Genomic DNA, 21,226 nt, shown 5'->3' on the forward strand with positions numbered 1-21,226 from the left:
ATATAAGAATTACAACACGCAACGTCATTGACAAAAGGAATCGTCCAAAATCCATCACAGTTATAGCAGAATCTCTGTTCAAAATTGTAATGATCATGAATCCAACATAACCAGGGCATGGAGCTACAGTCTCCAGGTTACCCACATTCCAAGGTGAACAAGTCCAATAATAAACTCCGACTAATCCAGAGTGGAGCTAGCGTTTGAGATATGGGTTCAACCAAATTCAATAATTTTAGTTCAAATTCTATATTTATCTTAAGAAATTCATTCAATATGTACAAATTATTAATTTAAAACTCAATAACTTAAAAAGGCAAATATTCCGAACCCATAAGCTTCAAAACTTAGCTCCGCCTCTTGCCTACTATAACGAAATTAATTCTATGGCCCAAGCCAATAACATATTCATAGAATATACTTGGTTAGATAAGTAGAGTTGTAGCTTTTAGTTTGTTAGGTTGTAATCCTATCCTTATATAGTGGTTGAGGTGCAGGATGCTAAATTCAGCCCTCTTCCCCTTTCTACGTTATATCCTGTTTATGGAACGGATCAACTCAATCGCAAGAAGTGCTAATTAATTAATCATTAGTTAATCCTTCACATAATTAAATCCTAATTAATGTGCTTATAAATACACCGCTATGATTCTAAATAAAAGATATGCCTAATTTCATTGAGCAAGAAAAAAGCAGGATGTTAAGATGATCTATAATCACATATTGTAAATGCCTATTACCAAATAATGTGGAAGGATGAATCAGATTCATTCACCCTTGTTAGTGTAGTATTTTAATCCTATACACCAACAACCCTTAATTAAGGGAGCTTTTCTTGTTAAGTGAGCCAGACACGACGCCAAACTGAATTAATCGAATCGATAAATTCTTGAGTATCACCACATGATAAAAAACATGTAAATATCTATATAATTCTAATCTTTTGACATAAAAATTTAGTAATATCATGTTATACCTAGCACATGATCATATACTTTATAGGAAAATGGCTCAAATATGCTATTGAACATTGAGAAAAGGTCATATATGTTATCCGTTAAACGTTTGGCTTATTTATGTCATTTCTATCTGAGAAAAGGTTCATTCATGCCATTATTTGCAAAATAAAAATATTTTTCGTGTTGCAAAACTATTTTGTACACGTGTTCAATTATGATTCGGCCACGTGATTAACTAAGTTATTATTTAAAATGGAAAAAGTTCAAATATGCTATCGAACTTTGAGAAAAGGTTCATCTATGTCATCCATTAAAAATTTAGCTCATTTATACTATTTTAATTAACAAATAATGACATGAATAAACCTTTTCTTAAATAAAAATAATATAAATAAACCAAATTTTTAATAAATGATATATATATAAAAAAAAATTCAAAGTTTAATAATATATTTGAGTGTTATAAACACAAATACGTTATCCAGTAATCAAGATGCTATTAATTGTGATGATAATTCAACTGTTTTGACACCACTTGTTTGAACTTTGAAAGACAAAAAAAAAAAAAATACTGAGAAGGGCCCCACAAATACGGGAATCTTAGGTGACGTGTTCAAACATCAAAGTGGGGTCTCGTTTGGGGCTTCTCCTTATCCGACCCGACCCGATCCAATTCTCCTCTTTATCTTCTCCCATTCCCAAAAAGCCAACTCTATAAATAAGTGATAAAGGTAACCTTACTTAGGCTTGAAGACGTCACTACAAGAACAACCAATTAAGGCCTCTTCAAAAGCCCTTAAAATTTCATCCCTCACTATTTAGTCTTTTCCAATTTATCACTTCTCTAGTTATAATATCTCCAACAGTTGCAAAATAGAAAAGAAAAAAAATTAGAAGCATGGTTAATCCATCCATCAATTCCCATAATTTTCCTCTAAAATTCCTTTGTAGCTATGGTGGCTACATTATCCCCCGTCAAACCGATGGCAAACTCCGTTATTATGGTGGTGAAACCCGTGTCCACTCCATCGATCGTTCCATTTCCTTCTCAGGTTGTTATTTATTTCACGTATGATTTATAATTTATGCTCCATCATTTTGATTTTATATATTACTCTTAATTTATAGTATGTATCAACGAGATACAACATTTTTTTTTTTACACTTTTACCTTTACATGACATATTTTATCATGTTATATTTAAGATAAAAGTTCTAAGAATACTTTTGATATATATAAATTTCAATTATTTTGATATATGGAATTTTGTTTTTTCAGAGCTATTAGTGAAGCTAGGGGAGATGTATGGATCAACAGTGAGTTTAAGATGTCAATTGCCAAATGAAGATCTAGATGCTCTTATATCCATAACATCTGATGAAGATTTGGCGAATCTTATTGAAGAATATGATCGTGCTTCAACACCATCATCATCTCTCAAGATCAGGGCTTTCTTATTTCCACCTAAATCCACAAAAAAAGTTGTCTCTCCTCCACCTTCCATTGATTCAACCTCATCCACCAACAGTACCACTATTAGCAACCCCGATGCCACGTCATCACCAAGTTCATTTTGTTCCACAGTTGCTAGCCCTCCTTCGATGATGAGGCATCATGATTCTTCAAGACCATATAAGAAAGTAACACGCAATTCTTTAGATGAAACACTTAACGGACGCATCCGTCATATTGTAAGGACAAGATCGTCACCCGTGATGTTTCCTATTTGTCATGAGAAAGTTGCAGCGAAGATTCCCCAATATGCTTATCAAAGTCATGGGAATAATAGTAGCCATATTTATTTGATTTGATTCACCATGGCAACCATTGGCAATAGCAGCTGCTATTTTCCGTGGACAAGGGCAATTCTTGGAACATATATACTTTTATTATATAAAGAAAAGAAAACCCCATCAAGAAAAAAAGGAAAAAAAAAAGAGAAGAGGATGAGGAATATATATTTTGATGTAATTAAGAAGAGAAGAGTGTATATCAATAACAAGATTGGTAGTTTTTGTGTCATACATATGAGAGAGTCCAATATTTTTTTTTAATTATTCGTTATTGATCTATAGTACCATGGATGAATATTACCTCACCTCTTTATATGTGATGCCTGCCACATTAAATCTCTTTTTTAAAAAAGAAAATTATATTTCTTTTAATCTTCTTGGCATTTTCCACCAAATCCTAAAAATGAGTCCTTATCATGTTTGCTTCCCTCTACATTTCCTGATCTTTTTCTTCTGTACTTCTCTGACACCTGTTGATATTATTTATTTCCCATGTTGTCCCTTATTAGTAGTTATTATTTTTTACCTCTTTATGTTTGTCTCTTATTTATTTCTCTACCTCAGAGAGAGAGTAATAAAATTTGATAAAATTTGAGTACACTTTATTTTTTTTAGACTTTATTTTATAGAATTTTATCGAATATTTTATTGTTGTTTAGTATTTTGTCGCTTCATTTTCTATTTGTTAGTATATGGTACCATGATATACAATTATATGACGTATTGCTAATTTGGTGCTAAGTTTCTATGATTTTGTGTACTGCAGGTATATGATGATGCAAAAATCAATTGAAACTCTCTCTATCATAAGGACAGGAAATTCTAGTAAGTCTGAATGATATAAGAAGAGTCTCACATAGGTGATTACCACATGTCTCTAAGTTCATTTTTCAAATTAAAGTCAATACAAATCTTTGCTATTTGTTATAACAATCTTCTTTAATTTCATTTTTTTTGGTTTCTCATCTATGATATTTTCTTTGTAGTCCAATTAATCAAAATTTGTGTCGAAAAGTTCTACTAATGAGTAAAGTGCTTCTTATCAAAGACGTGTTTATGCCTGGGACTTGAAATTGATAAAGTGCTCAAGGATGAAAGAATACTTTCCACTCTAGTACCACAATCTTTGAAATTAAAAAAATAATCTGTTACGGTATATGCAAAATAACTACTCCATATGCTCCTAAATCGCTGAACATAAGAGGTAGTGGAGTTTTTAACTTCTATAAATTGATCGTTTAAAAAAAGTTCATAATCTTTTTTAAATTTAACTATATGACTCGTGAAATTATTGTCATAAAGTGCATACTTGACATGATAATTAAATTGATAATGACGAACGTACTAGTTTAAAACAACATTTGCCTATAATATGAAAATTAGTTTTAGGATATCTCAATATTGATTTTCTAAATTAAAGTCCTTGTATATATCTCTATCATCTTTTCACACACGATGCAAATTGTGCTTCATTTGATGTGACTTTGTTATAACTTTTATATTAGGAGTACTTTTTCTTAGTTCCGGGATCTCATCCTTCATAAGAAGTAAGAAGTTAGGCATATTTATTAATCACTCCCAAGAACCTCTTTTTTCTAATTAGAAGTTTCGAAAGAATCATGATATTTAGCCTCCTATTTTGTCTTACTTAAATTTATTGAATGGGTTGTTATTTAGTTGCTTACTTGATTGTGATCATAACCATTCATGGCCAAGTGTTCCAATTGGTGGTTTTCCTTTATGACAGATTCAAAGGAAGAAAAAAGAGCTTTTGGTGACCAAATATTAAATGAACTAGACTAGATTTTGATTGGATATGGCAGTTGCAGGGAAACTAAGTTTTGTTCTTTTATAGAAGGCATAATAAACACGTTAACCTTAACTAGTATTTATATATTTTAATTTTGTATATGCATAAGTAGACATATAAAATTTATATAAAATTAAACATGTCTTACGTTGCAATTCACCTAACGTCACATAAAATGCATGTATCTATTTGTTCAACTATATACAAGCCATAGCTAAAATTGAGGACATAAATATTAGCTTAGATCAAATTAAAATAAATATTTATTTGTTATTTCTTTATAAAGCCTTTGAAAACTTTATTAAAGTGAAGAAGAAGGTATGGTGCCGTCACCATGGGTCCATGATTGCCTGTAACTGAAAAGAGCCATTCTATGGAAAGAGATTAAAAAGTCCAAAAAATAATAATAATAATTCTGTTTAGACTTTGAAAAATTTACTTATTTTGAGATATTGAAAAATCTCAACTTAATATGAGTCAGAAAGAGTACATTTTAAGGAATAGTTTATTTTGCCACACTAATAAATTATTATTATTATTATTAAAAAAAGGATTTTATAAAAAGAAAAAGAGAAGAAAAGTACTGTGTTTTTTTTTCTTTTTCCTTTTTGGCCTAGGAAATGTGCAGGAATAATGTGGCCATAAATTGTGGAGTTATCCAATTGCCCAATTTTCAGTCCATTCAAATCAACAAAGCAGATATTTCAAAATAGAAAAACAAAAAAGAAGAGAGGAGGAAAATGGTTTGATGAAGATAAAAAAAAAGTGGTTTAAGGTAAAGCTACCCCACCAATGCCTTATCTTTTCTGCTCTCAGTAGAAAGCCAAAAGAAGAAAGGTTTTAGAATTCTCTTTGGTTAAGATGGTGAAATGTCTTTTATTAAACACAAATTTTTTTATTTATTTATGGCAAAAAAATATTTATTTTTATTAATGACATAATTTAGCTATTTTAATAATTTTAGAAAAACGATCCTGATATATTTTTTAATATCTTTTCTGTTCTTAGTAGAAAGTCAAAAGAAAAAAGATCTTAGAATTCTCTTGGACTAAAATGGTGAAATATCTTTTATCAATCACAAATTTCTTATTCATTCGTGGTGAAAAAATATTTATTTCTAGTAATGACATAATTTACCTACTTTAATAATTTTAGGAAAACGATCCTGATATATGTTTTAATATCTTTTCTGCTCTTAGAAGAAAGCCAAAAGAAAAAAGGTTTTAGAATTCTCTTTGACTAAAATGGTGAAATGTCTTTTATCAATCACAAATTTCTTATTCATTCGTGGCGAAAAAATATTTATTTCTAGTAATGATGTAATTTAGCTACTTTAATAATTTTAGAAAAAAGATCCTGATATATTTTTTAATATCTTTTCTGCTCTTAGTAGAAAGCCAAAAGAAAAAAGGTTTTAGAATTCTCTTTGACTAAGATGGTGAAATGTCTTTTATCAATCACATATTTCTTATTCATTCGTGGCAAAAAAATATTTATTTCTAGTAATGACGTAATTTAGCTACTTTAATAATTTTAGGAAAAAGATCCTGATATATTTTTAAATATCTTTTCTGCTCTCAGTAGAAAGCCAAAAGAAGAAAGGTTTTAGAATTCTCTTTGGTTAAGATGGTGAAATGTCTTTTATCAAACACAATTTTTTTATTTATTTGTGGCAAAAAAATATTTATTTTTATTAATGACATAATTTAGCTATTTTAATAATTTTAGAAAAACCATCCTGATATATTTTTTAATATCTTTTCTGTTCTTAGTAGAAAGTCAAAAGAAAAAAGATCTTAGAATTCTCTTTGACTAAAATGGTGAAATATCTTTTATCAATCACAAATTTCTTATTCATTCGTGGCGAAAAAATATTTATTTCTAGTAATGACGTAATTTAGCTACTTTAATAATTTAGAAAAAAGATCCTGATATATTTTTAAATATCTTTTCTGCTCTTAGAAGAAAGTCAAAAGAAAAAAGGTTTTAGAATTCTCTTTGACTAAGATGGTGAAATGTCTTTTATCAATCACAAATGTCTTATTCATTCGTGGCGAAAAAATACTTATTTCTAGTAATGACGTAATTTAGCTACTTTAATAATTTTAGGAAAAAGATCCTTATATATTTTTAAATATCTTTTATGCTCTTAGTAGAAAGTCAAAAGAAAAAAGGTTTTAGAATTCTCTTTGACTAAGATGGTGAAATGTCTTTTATCAATCACAAATTTCTTATTCATTCGTGGCGAAAAAATATTTATTTCTAATAATGACATAATTTAGCTACTTTAATAATTTTAGGAAAACGATCCTGATATATTTTTAAATATCTTTTCTGCTCTTAGAAGAAAGTCAAAAGCAAAAAGGTTTTAGAATTCTCTTTGACTAAAATGGTGAAATGTCTTTTATCAATCACAAATTTCTTATTCATTAGTGGCGAAAAAATATTTATTTCTAGTAATGATGTAATTTAGCTACTTTAATAATTTTAGAAAAAAGATCCTGATATATTTTTTAATATCTTTTCTGCTCTTAGTAGAAAGCCAAAAGAAAAAAGGTTTTAGAATTCTCTTTGACTAAGATGGTGAAATGTCTTTTATCAATCACAAATTTCTTATTCATTCGTGGCAAAAAAATATTTATTTCTAGTAATGACGTAATTTAGCTACTTTAATAATTTTAGGAAAAAGATCCTGATATATTTTTAAATATATTTTCTGCTCTTAGTAAAAAGCCAAAAGAAAAAAAAATTTAGAATTCTCTTTGACTAAGATGGTGAAATATCTTTTATCAATCACAAATTTCTTATTCATTCGTGGCAAAAAAATATTTATTTCTAGTAATGACGTAATTTAGCTACTTTAATAATTTTAGGAAAACGATCTTGATATATTTTTTAATATCTTTTCTGCTCTTAGTAGAAAGCCGAAAGAAAAAAGGTTTTAGAATTCTCTTTGACTAAGATGGTGAAATATCTTTTATCAATCACAAATTTCTTATTCATTCATGGCGAAAAAATATTTATTTCTAGTAATGACGTAATTTAGCTACTTTAATAATTTTAGGAAAAAGATCCTGATATATTTTTTAATATCTTTTCTGCTCTTAGTAGAAAGCCAAAAGAAAAAACGTTTTAGAATTCTCTTTGATTAAGATGGTGAAATGTCTTTTATCAATCACAAATTTCTTATTCATTCGTGGCGAAAAAATATTTATTTCTAGTAATGATGTAATTTAGCTATTTTAATAATTTTAGGAAAAAGATCCTGATATATTGTTTAATATCTTTTCTGTTCTTAGTAGAAAGCCAAAAGAAAAAAGGTTTTAGAATTTTTTTTGACAAAGATGGTGAAATGTCTTTTATCAATCACAAATTTCTTATTCATTCGTGGTGAAAAAATATTTATTTCTAGTAATGACATAATTTAGCTACTTTAATAATTTTAGAAAAAAGATCTTGATATATTTTTTAATTGCTATTTAGAGCTAATATAAAACTTGTTATGAAAGTGACTCATGTATGCCCTTATTTGTACACAAATGATTCACCTATATCCTCACCGTTATAAAAGTAGCTCACATATATGCCCATCGTTATAAAAATGGCTCTCATATATCCTTTTCAATGTTAGGGAAGTGAATTTTTTTTATTTTTTTATTTTTAATATTAAATTTTTTTATGCAAGAGTATATATTTTTTGAGAAAGTAAAAAATAAAATAAAAAACTATACCCATACATGGATTTTTCTTTTCTAGCAAAGTTTAGGATTATATTTAAGTTTTTTCACAAATGAATTATTTTTTGACTTTTTTGGTTATCATTATTTCAGTTTCTTATTCTTATTTCATTTCTTTCATTCTTTGGTATAAAAATAAGAGAAATAAAAAGAAAGAAGTGTGAATGGAAAAAAGAGAAAAAGATAAGAAAAAAATTTAAAACTATTTTTTGCGGCTATATTGTAATATAAAAACTTATTATTTTGTAGATATATTGTAATTTAGTTTCCATATCTATAAAAAAATTTGGAGCATTTATAATAAATTTTATAGGAAAAGTAGTGAGAAAAATAAATTTGACATCAAAATAATAAATCTAAATTAGCCGTTGAATAAAAAATTCAAAAACAAATGTGTGAGAAGGAGATTATATTTTTTAATAAAAAACTTAAAAAAATAAATTTAAACTTAATTTTTTCACTTCCGTTAAAGAAAAATGATATATGTGTGTCATTTGTGTAATAGTAGAAATATATATAAGCCAATTTCATATCAAGGATATATTAGCTCTAAATGACAAAATTGAAGGGTATATCAGACCATTTTCTCATAATTTTATGACTTTAATGTTCTAGTGGGTGAAATTCCATTATCATAGATAAAAAAAATAAAATTAATAGTCTAAGTTTACTCTCAATATTTCGATCATAATTTGTTTTAAAAGGTGAAACTCAATAGCAAACAAACAAAGAAAAGAAAAGAAAAGAAGGCTCTAGAAATGAATGTATAAAGACTAAAGTTGAGGGAGATGGTGAGAACGGCAATAGGTACGACAAGAAAAATGAACAAGTTCAAAAGTCTTGATATGTGATTCACTTTCCCACCAAAAATAAAGTCTAGCAAGAAACAATATAACAATATACTTATAAATTGATTTACACTTTAGTTATTACCTGAAGAATGTATAGCAGAAAACAGTTTTTCTCAACAAGATTGAAGAAGGTGTATCCGATATAAAACATAATATAAAGGTATCTTTTTACTTGGTCTCAAGGATATCTATATCCTCCGATTTTAAATGTGTATAAGTAGTCAGTTAAACTATATAAAATTGATAGGTAGATAAATGTGTAGTACGAATCACTCGTCCTATGTTTCAACTAATTTGTTTTATGTTACATAGAATGTGTATGTTTATTTGTTCAATTTTATGTAAGTTTAAATGATTACTTGTGTACATTCAAAGTTGAAGGACATAAATCTTCGTTGATATTAAGTTAAAAAACATGTTTATATATTATGCCTAGATATAACTTCAGTAAAGGTCCAATCAACGTTATGAATCTCTTTACTTGCATGATCGAAAGTGTATTGTGAATTATTGGTCCATGTACCTAGTACTCTTTTGGTTTTTAATACCTTGAATATTTCCTTGTTTTGTTCTTTACTCAACATTGAATTCAATAATTTTGGCCTACTTGATGCTTCTTATCTCATGTGTGAATACGAACAAAAGCTAAGTTGATAGCTTTAGATTTAGATTGAACTAATGTCTACGCCTGCTAATAATTATTACCACATAAGCCCAGAAGATATTATACAATGCATTTTCTAGCAACCCAACATCAAAAAATATCTGTTTTCATGAAAAATAGTTCCATGAACAGAGGATTATAGGCAATATGTTAATCAGCAGACATTCAATTATGGAGGCAAAATTATCTTGTGGAAACATGATTCACACACCTGTTAATGATCCACCCACCCTTTAATTCAATCTATTTTGACTCTTGTGGAAACATGATTCACACACCTGTTAATGATCCACCCACCCTTTAATTCAATCTACTTTAATAGTAAATAGACATATAAACGAATATATAATCCATTAAAACTTTTGTTAAATTGAATAAACAATTATTCTACAATAAATTCTATATTTAATATCATTATTACTAGTATATATTCCAAGGTTAATAGTTGTAACACTCCTCAAAATTTTTCCCTAAGATTCGGACCCTTCTTGTATTCGGGTAGGATCGAACTCGAGTATTGTGGGGCATTTGCAGGAGTTAAGTTGAGTCCTTGAGAAATTGAGAAGTGCTAGAGGTGATGTGGGGTCACGAAGGACCCCTAGGACCAAGCTAAGTCCAAAATATTCGTCGTGGCTAAGTTTTAGGATGAGTTCATATGAGGGGTCGACTTCTAACGATCCTATCTTTTGAAACACGATAATCTGGGTGGCCCACGACCCATCAAATTAAAGGTCACCGAGTCTTCTTTCCAACGCCACCAAGAATGTAATTTTTGGAGTTCGGAGTCAAAAGATATGACGATCCTAAGATGAACTAGCACAGTAGAGATTTTCAGGCCTGGGTTGCAATGGCTGGAAAACTGGGCTTGGCGCCGCAGTGGCGCGACGCGCCACTATCGCGCCAGAAACATGCCTCAGTAGTTTGGGCTCTAGCGCGGAGCTCCACTAAAAGGTGTGCAAGGTTTTTCAAGCCAATTTCCAAAACCTAGAAAATATTAGCCTTGGCGCTGTAAGGGCGCGACGCGCCACTATCGCGCCAGAAACATGCCTCAATAGTTTGGTCTCTGGCGTGGCGCGCCACTGCGAGGTGTGCAGGTTTTAGGCGTAATTAGCCTGGCGCTGCAATGGCACGATGTGCCACTATCGCGCCAGGTGCATTTTTGCCTATTTTTTTCAGAACTTTTGAGAAGGGGCAATTTGGGAACTTACCCAAATTATATATGTATCACCCTAGACTATTTTGAGATCATATTTTCAGCCCCCGCTCTCTCTCTAAAAAGCCCTAGGAGTTCTTTTCTCTTTCTCTCTTCTTCTTCCTCTCCAAATCCTCCTCCAACAAGAATAGTTCTAAGAGCTTTAAGGTTTGAGTTCTCCATTGCAGACCCAACCACAAGGTTTTCTTCAAGTCTTCACTAAGGTATGTAAGGCTATCTAAAACATGGGTTGAGTCCACCCATGTGACCTATACCTTCTTTGAGGATAAATGCCCATAGAAATGGAGTTTCTTGCTAGGGTTGTGTTCAAATGAGTTTTGTTGTCTATTAGAGTAATTTTTGCTATGTTGATGAGGTTTAGTCAAGAACTCCCAAAAAGAGTCTTTTTGTGAGTATGAGTTGATGAAGATGAGTTGTTAAATATGTTTTATTGATTTTCTTAGCTATGTGGATTATAATAAAGGATGCTATTTTCTTAAAAATGATGCTTATCTTGAATTGTAGATTTAAAGCCTTGGAATTGTGATGAGATTCAAAGATTGATTAAATGGATAGAGGAAATGATTGGTTATGTTTACATGTTGCTATAAATGTGCCTTTAAATTTCTCTTGAAAGATGTGATTTAGAGATGATTGATTGAGCTAGAGTGGATGAGTTGACAAGGTTTAAATGAGACTTGTCGATATGATTTGATTGAGTCGATTAGATGGAGTTTTATAAGCATTGAGTCTTGGGAGGAGTATCGAGCACCGAATTAGGTAAAAGTAAACTCCATACTCGAACCCAATAACTACGTCGCCAAACGTAGAAGGGGATTGAACCGTTAAAGTCGGATGCTTGCCCAAATATTTGTCTTGACATTATAGGACTTAGTTGGATTGGATCCATGATTGGTTGACTCGTTCATGCCCTGGCAAAGTATGAACGGATGCGGCAACAACGTCGGCTTATTGTACTGTCACTGGCTCATAAGTGATGGTTGTCGGATAAGAGAAACTCCCACATAAGTCTTGATAATACTCTGAGTCAGATTGAGTTGAATGATATGTGATTGGTCCCGTTTAAACCGTATTTTCTTTAGATCTAGGATACTTGATTGAGTTGTTATTTCTTTGAGTTGAGTTCTGATAGAATTGATGTTTCCTTTATGTCCTTCCATTTGGCCATTTTACATACCAGTACATTCCACGTACTGACGCCATTTGGCCTGCATCGTTTCATGATGCAGAGACAGATACCAGAGATCATCAACCGGTACTCCGTTGAAGATCCCCACCCCCCTTCCAGCTAGCGGTGAGTCCTCCTAGTTCCGGAGGATGTTGAGCTCTTCTTGTATAGTTCTAAGGTTACTTGTTTTATTTTGATTGTTGGTATCCATGGGCTTGTCATGGGCAGCTTCCAAATTGTAGATAGAGGCTTCATAGACCGGAGTGTAGAAATGTTGAATTGTTCTTTTGGGTAGCCCTTTTTAAAATTTCTTGTCGAGTTGATGATTGTTTGGCCTTTGGCCCTAATTTATGAGTAGTATATCCTTAATTGAGTTTTTCCGCTAAGAAAATGTGATTGAATGAACGTGTGACTGGACCAGGTGGTTCGCTCGGGGGTCAGAAATGGCCTTCGAGTGCCGGTCACGCCTAGGGTACCCTCCCGAGGCATGAAAAATATGGTATCAGAGCCCAGAGTTCAAGAGTCCTAGGGAGTCTATGAAGCCGTGTCTAGTAGAGTCTTGCTTATAGGCGTGTTGTGCACCACACTTATAAGCAGGAGGCTATAGGACATTAGAAATTGTTTCACTTCTTTCATACTCTAAATTCGTGTGATGGAGTTAAACTCTATGAAACTTCCCTTCTAATTCGTGCGTTTATACGTTACAGATAATGCCTCCAAAATGTACCGCCAGCCAGAGAAATGCCGAAAATGCAGAGGTGCCTCAGTCTGAGGTACGCTCGGCAAGGGCTAGAGGCCGACCTGCGAGGTATGCGGAGGTGCCTCAAGTGCCTGCTACCCCGCCTGCACCCACACCAGGGGCGGAATTTTGAGGGGCGATTGCCATGCTCACTCAATTAATGGCTGCCCGGAATGGTAACCAGAGTTCGTCCACTCTTAGCTCTAGTCCCCAAGAGCCGTCTGTTGCCGCCAGAATTCGAGACTTTCTGAGAATGAATCCGCTAGCATTCACGGGTTCGAAGGTTAATGAGGACCCCCAAAATTTTATTGATGAGATGTGGAAAATTTTGAAAGCTCTGCATGCTACGGAAATTGAGGGGGTTGAGTTGGTGTCTTATCAACTCAAGGATGTGGAAAACATCTGGTATAACCAATGGGGGCAAGGTAGGGGTGAGGATGCTGAACCTGCGAGGTGGGATGAATTTGAGGGAGCCTTTCTTGACCACTTCTTTCCCTGAGAATTGAGGGAAGCGAAAGTGGAGGAATTTGTGAATCTGAGACAAGAGGGTATGACTGTTAAGGAGTATAGCCTGATGTTCATCCAGTTGTCCAGGTATGCTCCAGAAATGATCCCAGATATGAGGTCAAAGATGAGGAAGTTCGTCTCCGGATTAGGGAGACATGTGAAGAAGGAGTGCAAAACAACATTGTTGATCTCAGATATAAATATTTTCAGATTAATGGTGTATGCTCAACAGGTAGAGGATGAGAAAAGAAGAGACAGAGAAGAGCACCTGAGCAAGAAGGTAAAATCAGCGGGCCATGAGAGTGAACAGAGGCAAAACAAGGGCAACATATCCTTCTTCCAGAAGAGGCCTTCCAACTAGGGGTGTACATGGACCGGGTTGGTTCGGATTTTTTACAAACCAAACCAAACCATTTGTGTCGGGTTATTAAATCTATAAACCAAACCAAACCAATAAAAGTCGGATTTTTCGATATCAATTTTTCTCGGGTTTTTCGGGTTTTTTCGGGTTTTTCGGGTTACTCGGGTTTTTTGGTTTTTTCGGATTTTTTTGGGTTTCTCATAGTATGAAATAAAAAGCACAGAGCAGTGCTTCTTAAAACGAGTTTTAGTACAAAATATCAACATATAAGATGGAGGCACAACACTGTTTGAAGTTTTAACTTTATAATATAACTTTATAAGATAAGTTTTTTTTGTATATTATTTAGATGGGCTACTCAAGTCCAAATCTAAATGTAAGAAAGAAAACAAAAATTATGAAAAAATTTTAAAAAATATTTATAAATTACATTTTAATAAATATTTTTATGTATAACATAATTTAAAAGTAGTATATATATAATCGGGTCGGTTTGGGTTCGGTTTGACATTTTTTAGTTAAAACCAAACCAACCCTATAATGGTCGGGTTTTTTTTTCAAACACCAAACCAAGTCAAACCAAACCACTAGTCGGGTTTTTTTTCCGGTTTGGTTCGGTTTGTCGGTTTGGTGCGGTTTATCGGTTTGTCTTGTACAGCCCTACTTCCAACTATGCCTCATCTACCGCTAGTGCACCTATGCCGCAGAACAGGTATGATCGGCAGGGTAAGAGTCGCCAGAATTTTAGACCCCAGGGTTCTCAATCACAAGCTAGCGTGGGTCAAGGTTCACAAGGGAAACCACCATACGTCAAGTGTGGTAAACTCCATTTGGGAGAGTGCAGAGTGGGGAGGGCCGGTTGTTATAAATGCGGCCAAATGAACCATTTTTAGAGAGAGTGTCCAGCATGGGGAGACAGGGCCCAGTTCTCTACTACCGCACCACCGACTAGGGGTGAGTAGAGAGGCACTACTTTAGGAACAAGGGGAGGTACGAACCGTTTATATGCCATGGATAGTCGCCAAGATCAAAAGGACTCTTCAAACGTCGTGACGGGTATGATTCGAGTCTCTTCTCTTGATTTTTATGTATTGATGGATCTGGGTGCCACCCTATCCTTTGTAACTCCTTACGTGGCTAGTAAATTTAATAAAATTTCTGAATGTCTTCTTGAGCCTTTCAGTGTAACCACTCTTGTGGGTGATTCTGTCTTAGCTGAGAGAGTCTATAGGGATTGCACTGTGTCAATTCATCACAAGGATACCTTGGCTGACTTGGTTGAGTTGGACATGGTTGATTTCGAGGTGATCCTTGGCATGGACTGGCTTTATGTCTGTTATGCCTCTATTGATTGTAGGACTTGGGTGGTTAAGTTCAAATTCCCGAATGAAGCTGTCATAGAGTGGAGAGGTAGTCCCGTTATGCCTAAGGGTAAGTTTATTTCTTACCTTAGGGCCAGAAAGCTAATCTCAAAAGGGTGTATCTATCACATTGTCCGAGTGAAAGATGGCAATATTGAGTCTTTATCTCTCGAGTCGGTCCCGATTGTCAATGAGTTTCCCGATGTTTTTCTCGAGGATCTGCCTGGAGTCCCTCCTGATAGGGAGATCGACTTCGGGATTAATGTTCTTCCTGACACCCAGCCTATCTCAATCCCTTCATATAGAATGGCTCCAGCCAAGTTGAAAGAGTTGAAAGAACAGTTGAAGGAATTGTTAGATAAGGGATTCATTAGGCCGAGTGTCTCACCATGGGGTGCTCCAGTCCTATTCGTGCAAAAGAAAGATGGGTCCCTTAGAATGTGTATTGACTACAGGCAGCTGAATAAGGTCACCGTAAAGAACAAATACCCTCTCCCCAGAATAGATGATTTATTTGATCAACTTCAGGGTGCCACGTGTTTCTCAAAGATAGACTTGAGATCCGGTTACCACCAGTTGAAGGTGAGAGAATGTGATATTCCGAAGACCGCTTTTCGGACTCGTTATGGCCACTTTGAATTTTTGGTCATGTCCTTTGGGTTGATAAATGCCTCCGCAGCTTTCATGGATCTCATGAACCGGGTATTTAAACCATATCTTGATATGTTTGTGATTGTATTCATAGATGATATTCTGGTCAACTCCAAGAATGAAGAGGAGCACGCCTATCATCTTAGAGTCATTTTACAAACCTTGAGAGACCAGGTATTGTATGCAAAGTTCTCTAAATGTGAATTTTGGCTTACATCAGTGGCCTTTTTAGGCCACATTATGTCTGGAGATGGTATTCAGGTTGACACCCGGAAGATTGAAGCTATGAAGGATTAGCCCAGATCCACATCCCCGACAAAGATAAGAAGCTTCTTGGGTTTGGCCGGCTATTATCGAAGGTTTGTAGAGGGATTCTCATCCATATCATCACCATTGACTAAGCTGACTCAAAAAAAGGCTAAGTTCCAATGGTCCAATGCTTGTGAGGAGAGTTTCTAGAAATTGAAGACCAAGCTAACCACTGCTCCTGTCCTGACCTTGCCCGATGGAACAGAGAGCTTTGTGGTCTACTGTGATGCATCCAGAAGTGGTTTGGGTTGTGTGTTAATGCAAAGGGGGAAGGTGATAGCCTATGCTTCAAGACAGCTTAAGGTCCATGAGAGGAACTACCCAACTCATGACCTCGAGCTAGCAGCTGTAGTGTTTGCGCTTAAAATCTGGCGCCACTACTTGTATGGAGTGCATGTTGACGTATTCATCGATCATAAGAGCTTACAATATGTCTTCAGCCAGAAGGAACTCAACCTGAGGCAAAGGAGATGGCTCGAGCTACTCAAGGACTACGACATGAGCATCCTCTACCATCCAGGTAAAGCTAATGTTATTGCTGATGCTCTTAGCAGGTTGTCTATGGGTAGCACTACCTATATGGAGGAGGGAAGGAGGGAATTGGTGAAAGAGGTACATCGATTAGCCCGATTGGGAGTTCGACTCGAAGAGAACAATGAAGGTGGAGTAAATGTTCAAGATGGGGCTACGTCCTCACTTGTAGCAGAGGTAAAGGAGAAACAAGATCAGGATCCCATCCTTCTCCAGTTGAAAGAAGTTGTTCACAAACAAGGAGTGATGGTTTTCACTAAAGGGGGAGATGGTGTGTTGAGGTACCAAAGTAGATTGTGTGTACCTGATGTCGATGATGTTCGAGAGAGGATTATAGTTGAAATGCATAGTTCCAGATACTCTATCCATCCAGGCTCCATAAAAATGTACCATGACTTGAGGGAAATCTATTGGTGGAGTGGGATGAAGAGGGATATTGCGAAATTTGTTTCCAAGTGTCTGAATTGCCAACAGGTGAAGGTTGAGCATCAAAGGCCATGTGGTTTAGCCCAAAACATAGAAATTCCAGAATGGAAGTAGGAGATGATCAACAAGGACTTTATTACGGGCTTGTCGAGGTCCCGAAAGCAACACAATTCCATTTGGGTGATTGTGGATAGAATGATGAAATTAGCTCACTTCTTGGCGGTTAAGACTACTGACACCACAGAAGATTATGCAAAGTTGTACATTCAGGAGATGGTCAGGTTGCATGGGGTCCCTTTGTCTATCATCTCAGACAGAGGAGCTCAATTCACTTCCCAATTTTGGAAATCCTTTCAGAAGGGACTGGGTTCGAGGGTGAACTTGAGTACAGCCTTCCATCCCCAAATAGATGGCCAAGCAGAGCGCACCATCCAGACATTGGAAGATATGTTGAGGGCATGTGTGCTTGACTTCAAGGGAAATTGGGATAACCACTTACCTCTCATAGAGTTTGCGTACAACAATGGCTATCATGCAAACATCCAAATGGCTCCGTATGAAGCTTTCTATGGGAGGAGGTGTAGATCGCCCATTGGGTGGTTTGAAGTTGGTGAGATTGAGTTGATTGGGCCTGACTTTGTTCACCAAGCCATGGAAAAGGTGAGAGTTATCCAAGATAGGCTAAAGACAGTCCAAAGCCGCCAAAAATCTTACACCGATGTGAGGAGGAGAGACTTGGAGTTTGAGGTGGGTGATTGGGTGTATTTGAAAGTGTCACCCATGAAGGGTGTCATGAGGTTTGGAAGGAAAGGAAAGCTCAATCCTCGATATATTGGTCCTTACCAGATTTTGAGGCAGATTGGGAGTGTTGCCTATGAGTTGGAATTACCTTCAGAGCTAGCCTCTATTCATCCGATGTTCCACGTTTCGATGTTGAAGAAGTGCTTGGGTGATCCCTCGTTGGTAGTCCCCATTGATAGCATTGGAATTAAGGATAGCTTGTCTTATGAAGAGGTTCTGGTCCAAATTCTTGATCGCGAAATTCGCAAGTTGAGGAACAAAGAGGTCGCCTTAGTCAAAGTCCTATGGAGGAACCAATTTGTTGAGGAAGCCACATGGGAAGCGGAGGAAGCCATGAAATCTAAATATCCACATCTATTCGTGCCTACCGACGAGAATGTTGAAGGTAATGCCCATTTCCTTGACTTGAATTGATTTGTGCATTTTGAGTCTTGATTGATAATTTTTTAAGAATTTGATTGATTGAATGACTGAATTCTTGATTGTGATTTGCGCCCCGAGTCTATTCTTGGTTACTCGTCATTCGAGGATGAATGATCCCAAGGGGGAGATAATGTAACACCCCTCAAAATTTTTCCCTAAGATTCGAACCCTTCTTGTATTCAGGTAGGTCGAACTCGAGTATTGTGGGGCATTTGCAGGAGTTAAGACGAGTCCTTAAGAAATTAAGATGTGCTAGAGGTGATGTGGGGTCACGAAGGACCCCTAGGACCAAGCTAAGTCCAAAGGATTCGTCGTGGCTAAGTTTTAGGATGAGTTCATATGAGGGGTCGACTTCTAACGATCCTATCTTTTGAAAGATGACAATCTGGGTGGCCCACGACCCATCAAATTAAAGGTCGTCGAGTCTTCTTTCCAACGCCATCAAGAATGTAATTTTTGGAGTTCGGAGTCAAAAGATATGACGATCCTAAGATAAACTAGCATAGTAGAGATTTTCAGGCCTAGGTTGCAATGGCTGGAAAACTGGGCTTGGCGCTGCAGTAGTTTGGGCTCTGGCGCGGCGCGCCACTAAAAGGTGTGCAGGGTTTTTCAAGCCAATTTTGAGAACCCAGAAAATATTGGCCTTGGCGCTGTAAGGGCGCGACGCGCCACTATCGCGCCAGAAACATACCTCAGTAGTTTGGTCTCTGGCACGGTGCGCCACTGTGAGGTGTGCAGGTTTTAGGCGTAATCAGCCTGGCGCTGCAATGGTGCGATGCGCCACTATCGCGCCAGGTGCATTTTTGCCTATTTGTTTCAGAACTTTTGAGAAGGGGCAATTTGGGAACTTACCCAAATTATATATGTATCACCCTAGACTATTTTGAGATCATATTTTCAGCCCCCACTCTCTCTCTAAAAAGCCCTAGGAGTTCTTCTCTCTCTCTCTCTCTCTCTTTTTCTTCCTCTCCAAATCCTCCTCCAACAAAAAGAGTTCCAAGAGCTTTAAGGTTTGAGTTCTCCATTGCAGACCCAACCACAAGGTTTTCTTCAAGTCTTCACTAAGGTATGTAAGGCTATCTAAAACATGGGTTGAGTCCACCCATGTGCCCTATACCTTCTTTGAGGATAAATGCCCATAGAAATGGAGTTTCTTGCTAGGGTTGTGTTCAAATGAGTTTTGTTTTCTATTAGAGTAATTTTTGCTATGTTGATGAGGTTTAGTCAAGAACTCCCAAAAAGAGTCTTTGTGAGAGTATGAGTTGATAAAGATGAGTTGTTAAATATGTTTTATTGATTTTCTTAACTATGTGGATTATGATAAAGGATGCTATTTTCTTAAAAATGATGCTTATCTTGAATTGTAGATTTAAAGCCTTGGAATTGTGATAAGATTCAAAGATTGATTAAATGGATAGAGGAAATGATTGGTTATGTTTACAGGTTGCTATAAATGTGCCTTTAAATTTCTGTTGAAAGATGTGATTTAGAGATGATTGATTGAGCTAGAGTGGATGAGTTGACAAGGTTTAAATGAGACTTGTCGATATGATTTGATTGAGTCGATTGGATGGAGTTTTATAAGCATTGAGTCTTGGGAGGAGTATCGAGCACTGAATTAGGTAAGAGTAAACTCCATACTCGAACCCAATAACTACGTCGCCAAACGTAGGAGGGGATTGAACCGTTAAAGTCGGATGCTTCCCCAAATGTTTGTCTTAACATTATAGGACTTGGTTGGATTGGATCCATGATTGGTTGACTCGTTCATGCCCTGACAAAGTATGAACGGATGCGGCAACAACGTCGGCTTATTGTACTGTCACTGGCTCATAAGTGACGATTGTCGGATAAGAGAAACTCCTATATAAGTCTTGATAATACTCTGAGTCGGATTGTGTTGAATTGTATGTGATTGGTCCCGTTTAAACCGTATTCTTATTTAGATCTAGGATACTTGATTGAGTTGTTATTTCTCTGAGTTGAGCTTTGATAGAATTGATATTTCCTTTATGTCCTTCTATTTGGCCATTTTACATACCAGTACATTCCACGTACTGACGCCATTTGGCCTGCATCATTTCATGATACAGAGACAGGTACCAGAGATCATCAACCGGCGCTCCGTTGAAGATCCCCACCCCTTTCCAGTTAGAGGTGAGTCCTCCTAGTTTTGGAGGATGTTGAGCTCTTCTTGTATAGTTCTAAGGTTACTTGTTTTATTTTGATTGTTGGTAGCCATGGGCTTATCATGGGCACCTTCCAAATTATAGATAGAGGCTTCATAGACCGGAGTGTACAAATGTTGAATTATTCTTTTGAGTAGCCCTTTTTAAAATTTCTTGTCGAGTTGATGATTGTTTGGCCTTTGGCCCTAATTTATGAGTAGTATATCCTTAATTGAGTTTTTCCGCTAAGAGAATGTGATTGAATGAACGTGTGACTGGACCAGGTAGTTCGCTCGGGGGTCAGAAATGGCCTTCGAGTGCCGGCCACGCCTAGGGTACCCTCCCGGGGCGTGATAATAGTATATATCCCAACAAAAGTTTCATTAGTTATTTGAACAAATTATAAGAAAACAAATTAAGAAATTAAAGCTATGTAGGAGTTGACTGGATTGGATTATGACTGATTGTTTAAGCTATCTTCACTAAGCTCATTCCAACCCAAATTAATTTCAGTCCAATTTGATCATTTGCACATTTGACATCCCTAGCCTCGAAATTGAAAATGTAACCAAGAAATATACTTTCATTTTTACTCCGTAATAACACTACCCTCTAGTTTTAGTTTTAGCACCTCATTTCATTTTCTAAAACTTTTGATAGGTTCGCATGATGTTGTGTAGCTTGTTGATAGGTTTTGTGAGGGGCTTGAAGGTGTTTCATCACATTTAGAACAAGTTGGAAAAATATAAAATT

At 35.4% G+C, this 21,226-nt stretch overlaps 1 protein-coding gene across 1 annotated transcript; it reads left to right on the forward strand.

Moving 5' to 3' along the window:
• The first annotated feature begins 1,714 nt into the window (after nt 1-1,714).
• On the forward strand, nt 1,715-2,984 carry LOC129880393 (uncharacterized). The gene is made up of 2 exons (XM_055954405.1): nt 1,715-2,011; nt 2,239-2,984. Exons 1-2 carry the CDS (start codon nt 1,858-1,860, stop codon nt 2,769-2,771), a joined length of 687 nt encoding a protein of 228 aa, XP_055810380.1. The 5' UTR covers nt 1,715-1,857; the 3' UTR covers nt 2,772-2,984.
• The last annotated feature ends 18,242 nt before the right edge of the window (nt 2,985-21,226 follow it).

Source organism: Solanum dulcamara, chromosome 2 (genome assembly GCF_947179165.1).
Source record: "Solanum dulcamara chromosome 2, daSolDulc1.2, whole genome shotgun sequence".
In the NCBI taxonomy this organism is placed as follows: Eukaryota; Viridiplantae; Streptophyta; class Magnoliopsida; order Solanales; family Solanaceae; genus Solanum; species Solanum dulcamara.

What these genes read in the sequence shown, in the direction of transcription:
- LOC129880393 (XM_055954405.1), top strand. Translation starts at nt 1,858, where the DNA reads ATGGTTAATCCATCCATCAATTCCCATAATTTTCCTCTAAAATTCCTT. An exon ending in TCGTTCCATTTCCTTCTCAG is followed by an intron (nt 2,012 to 2,238) that starts GTTGTTATTTAT and finishes TTGTTTTTTCAG; the next exon opens with AGCTATTAGTGAAGCTAGGG.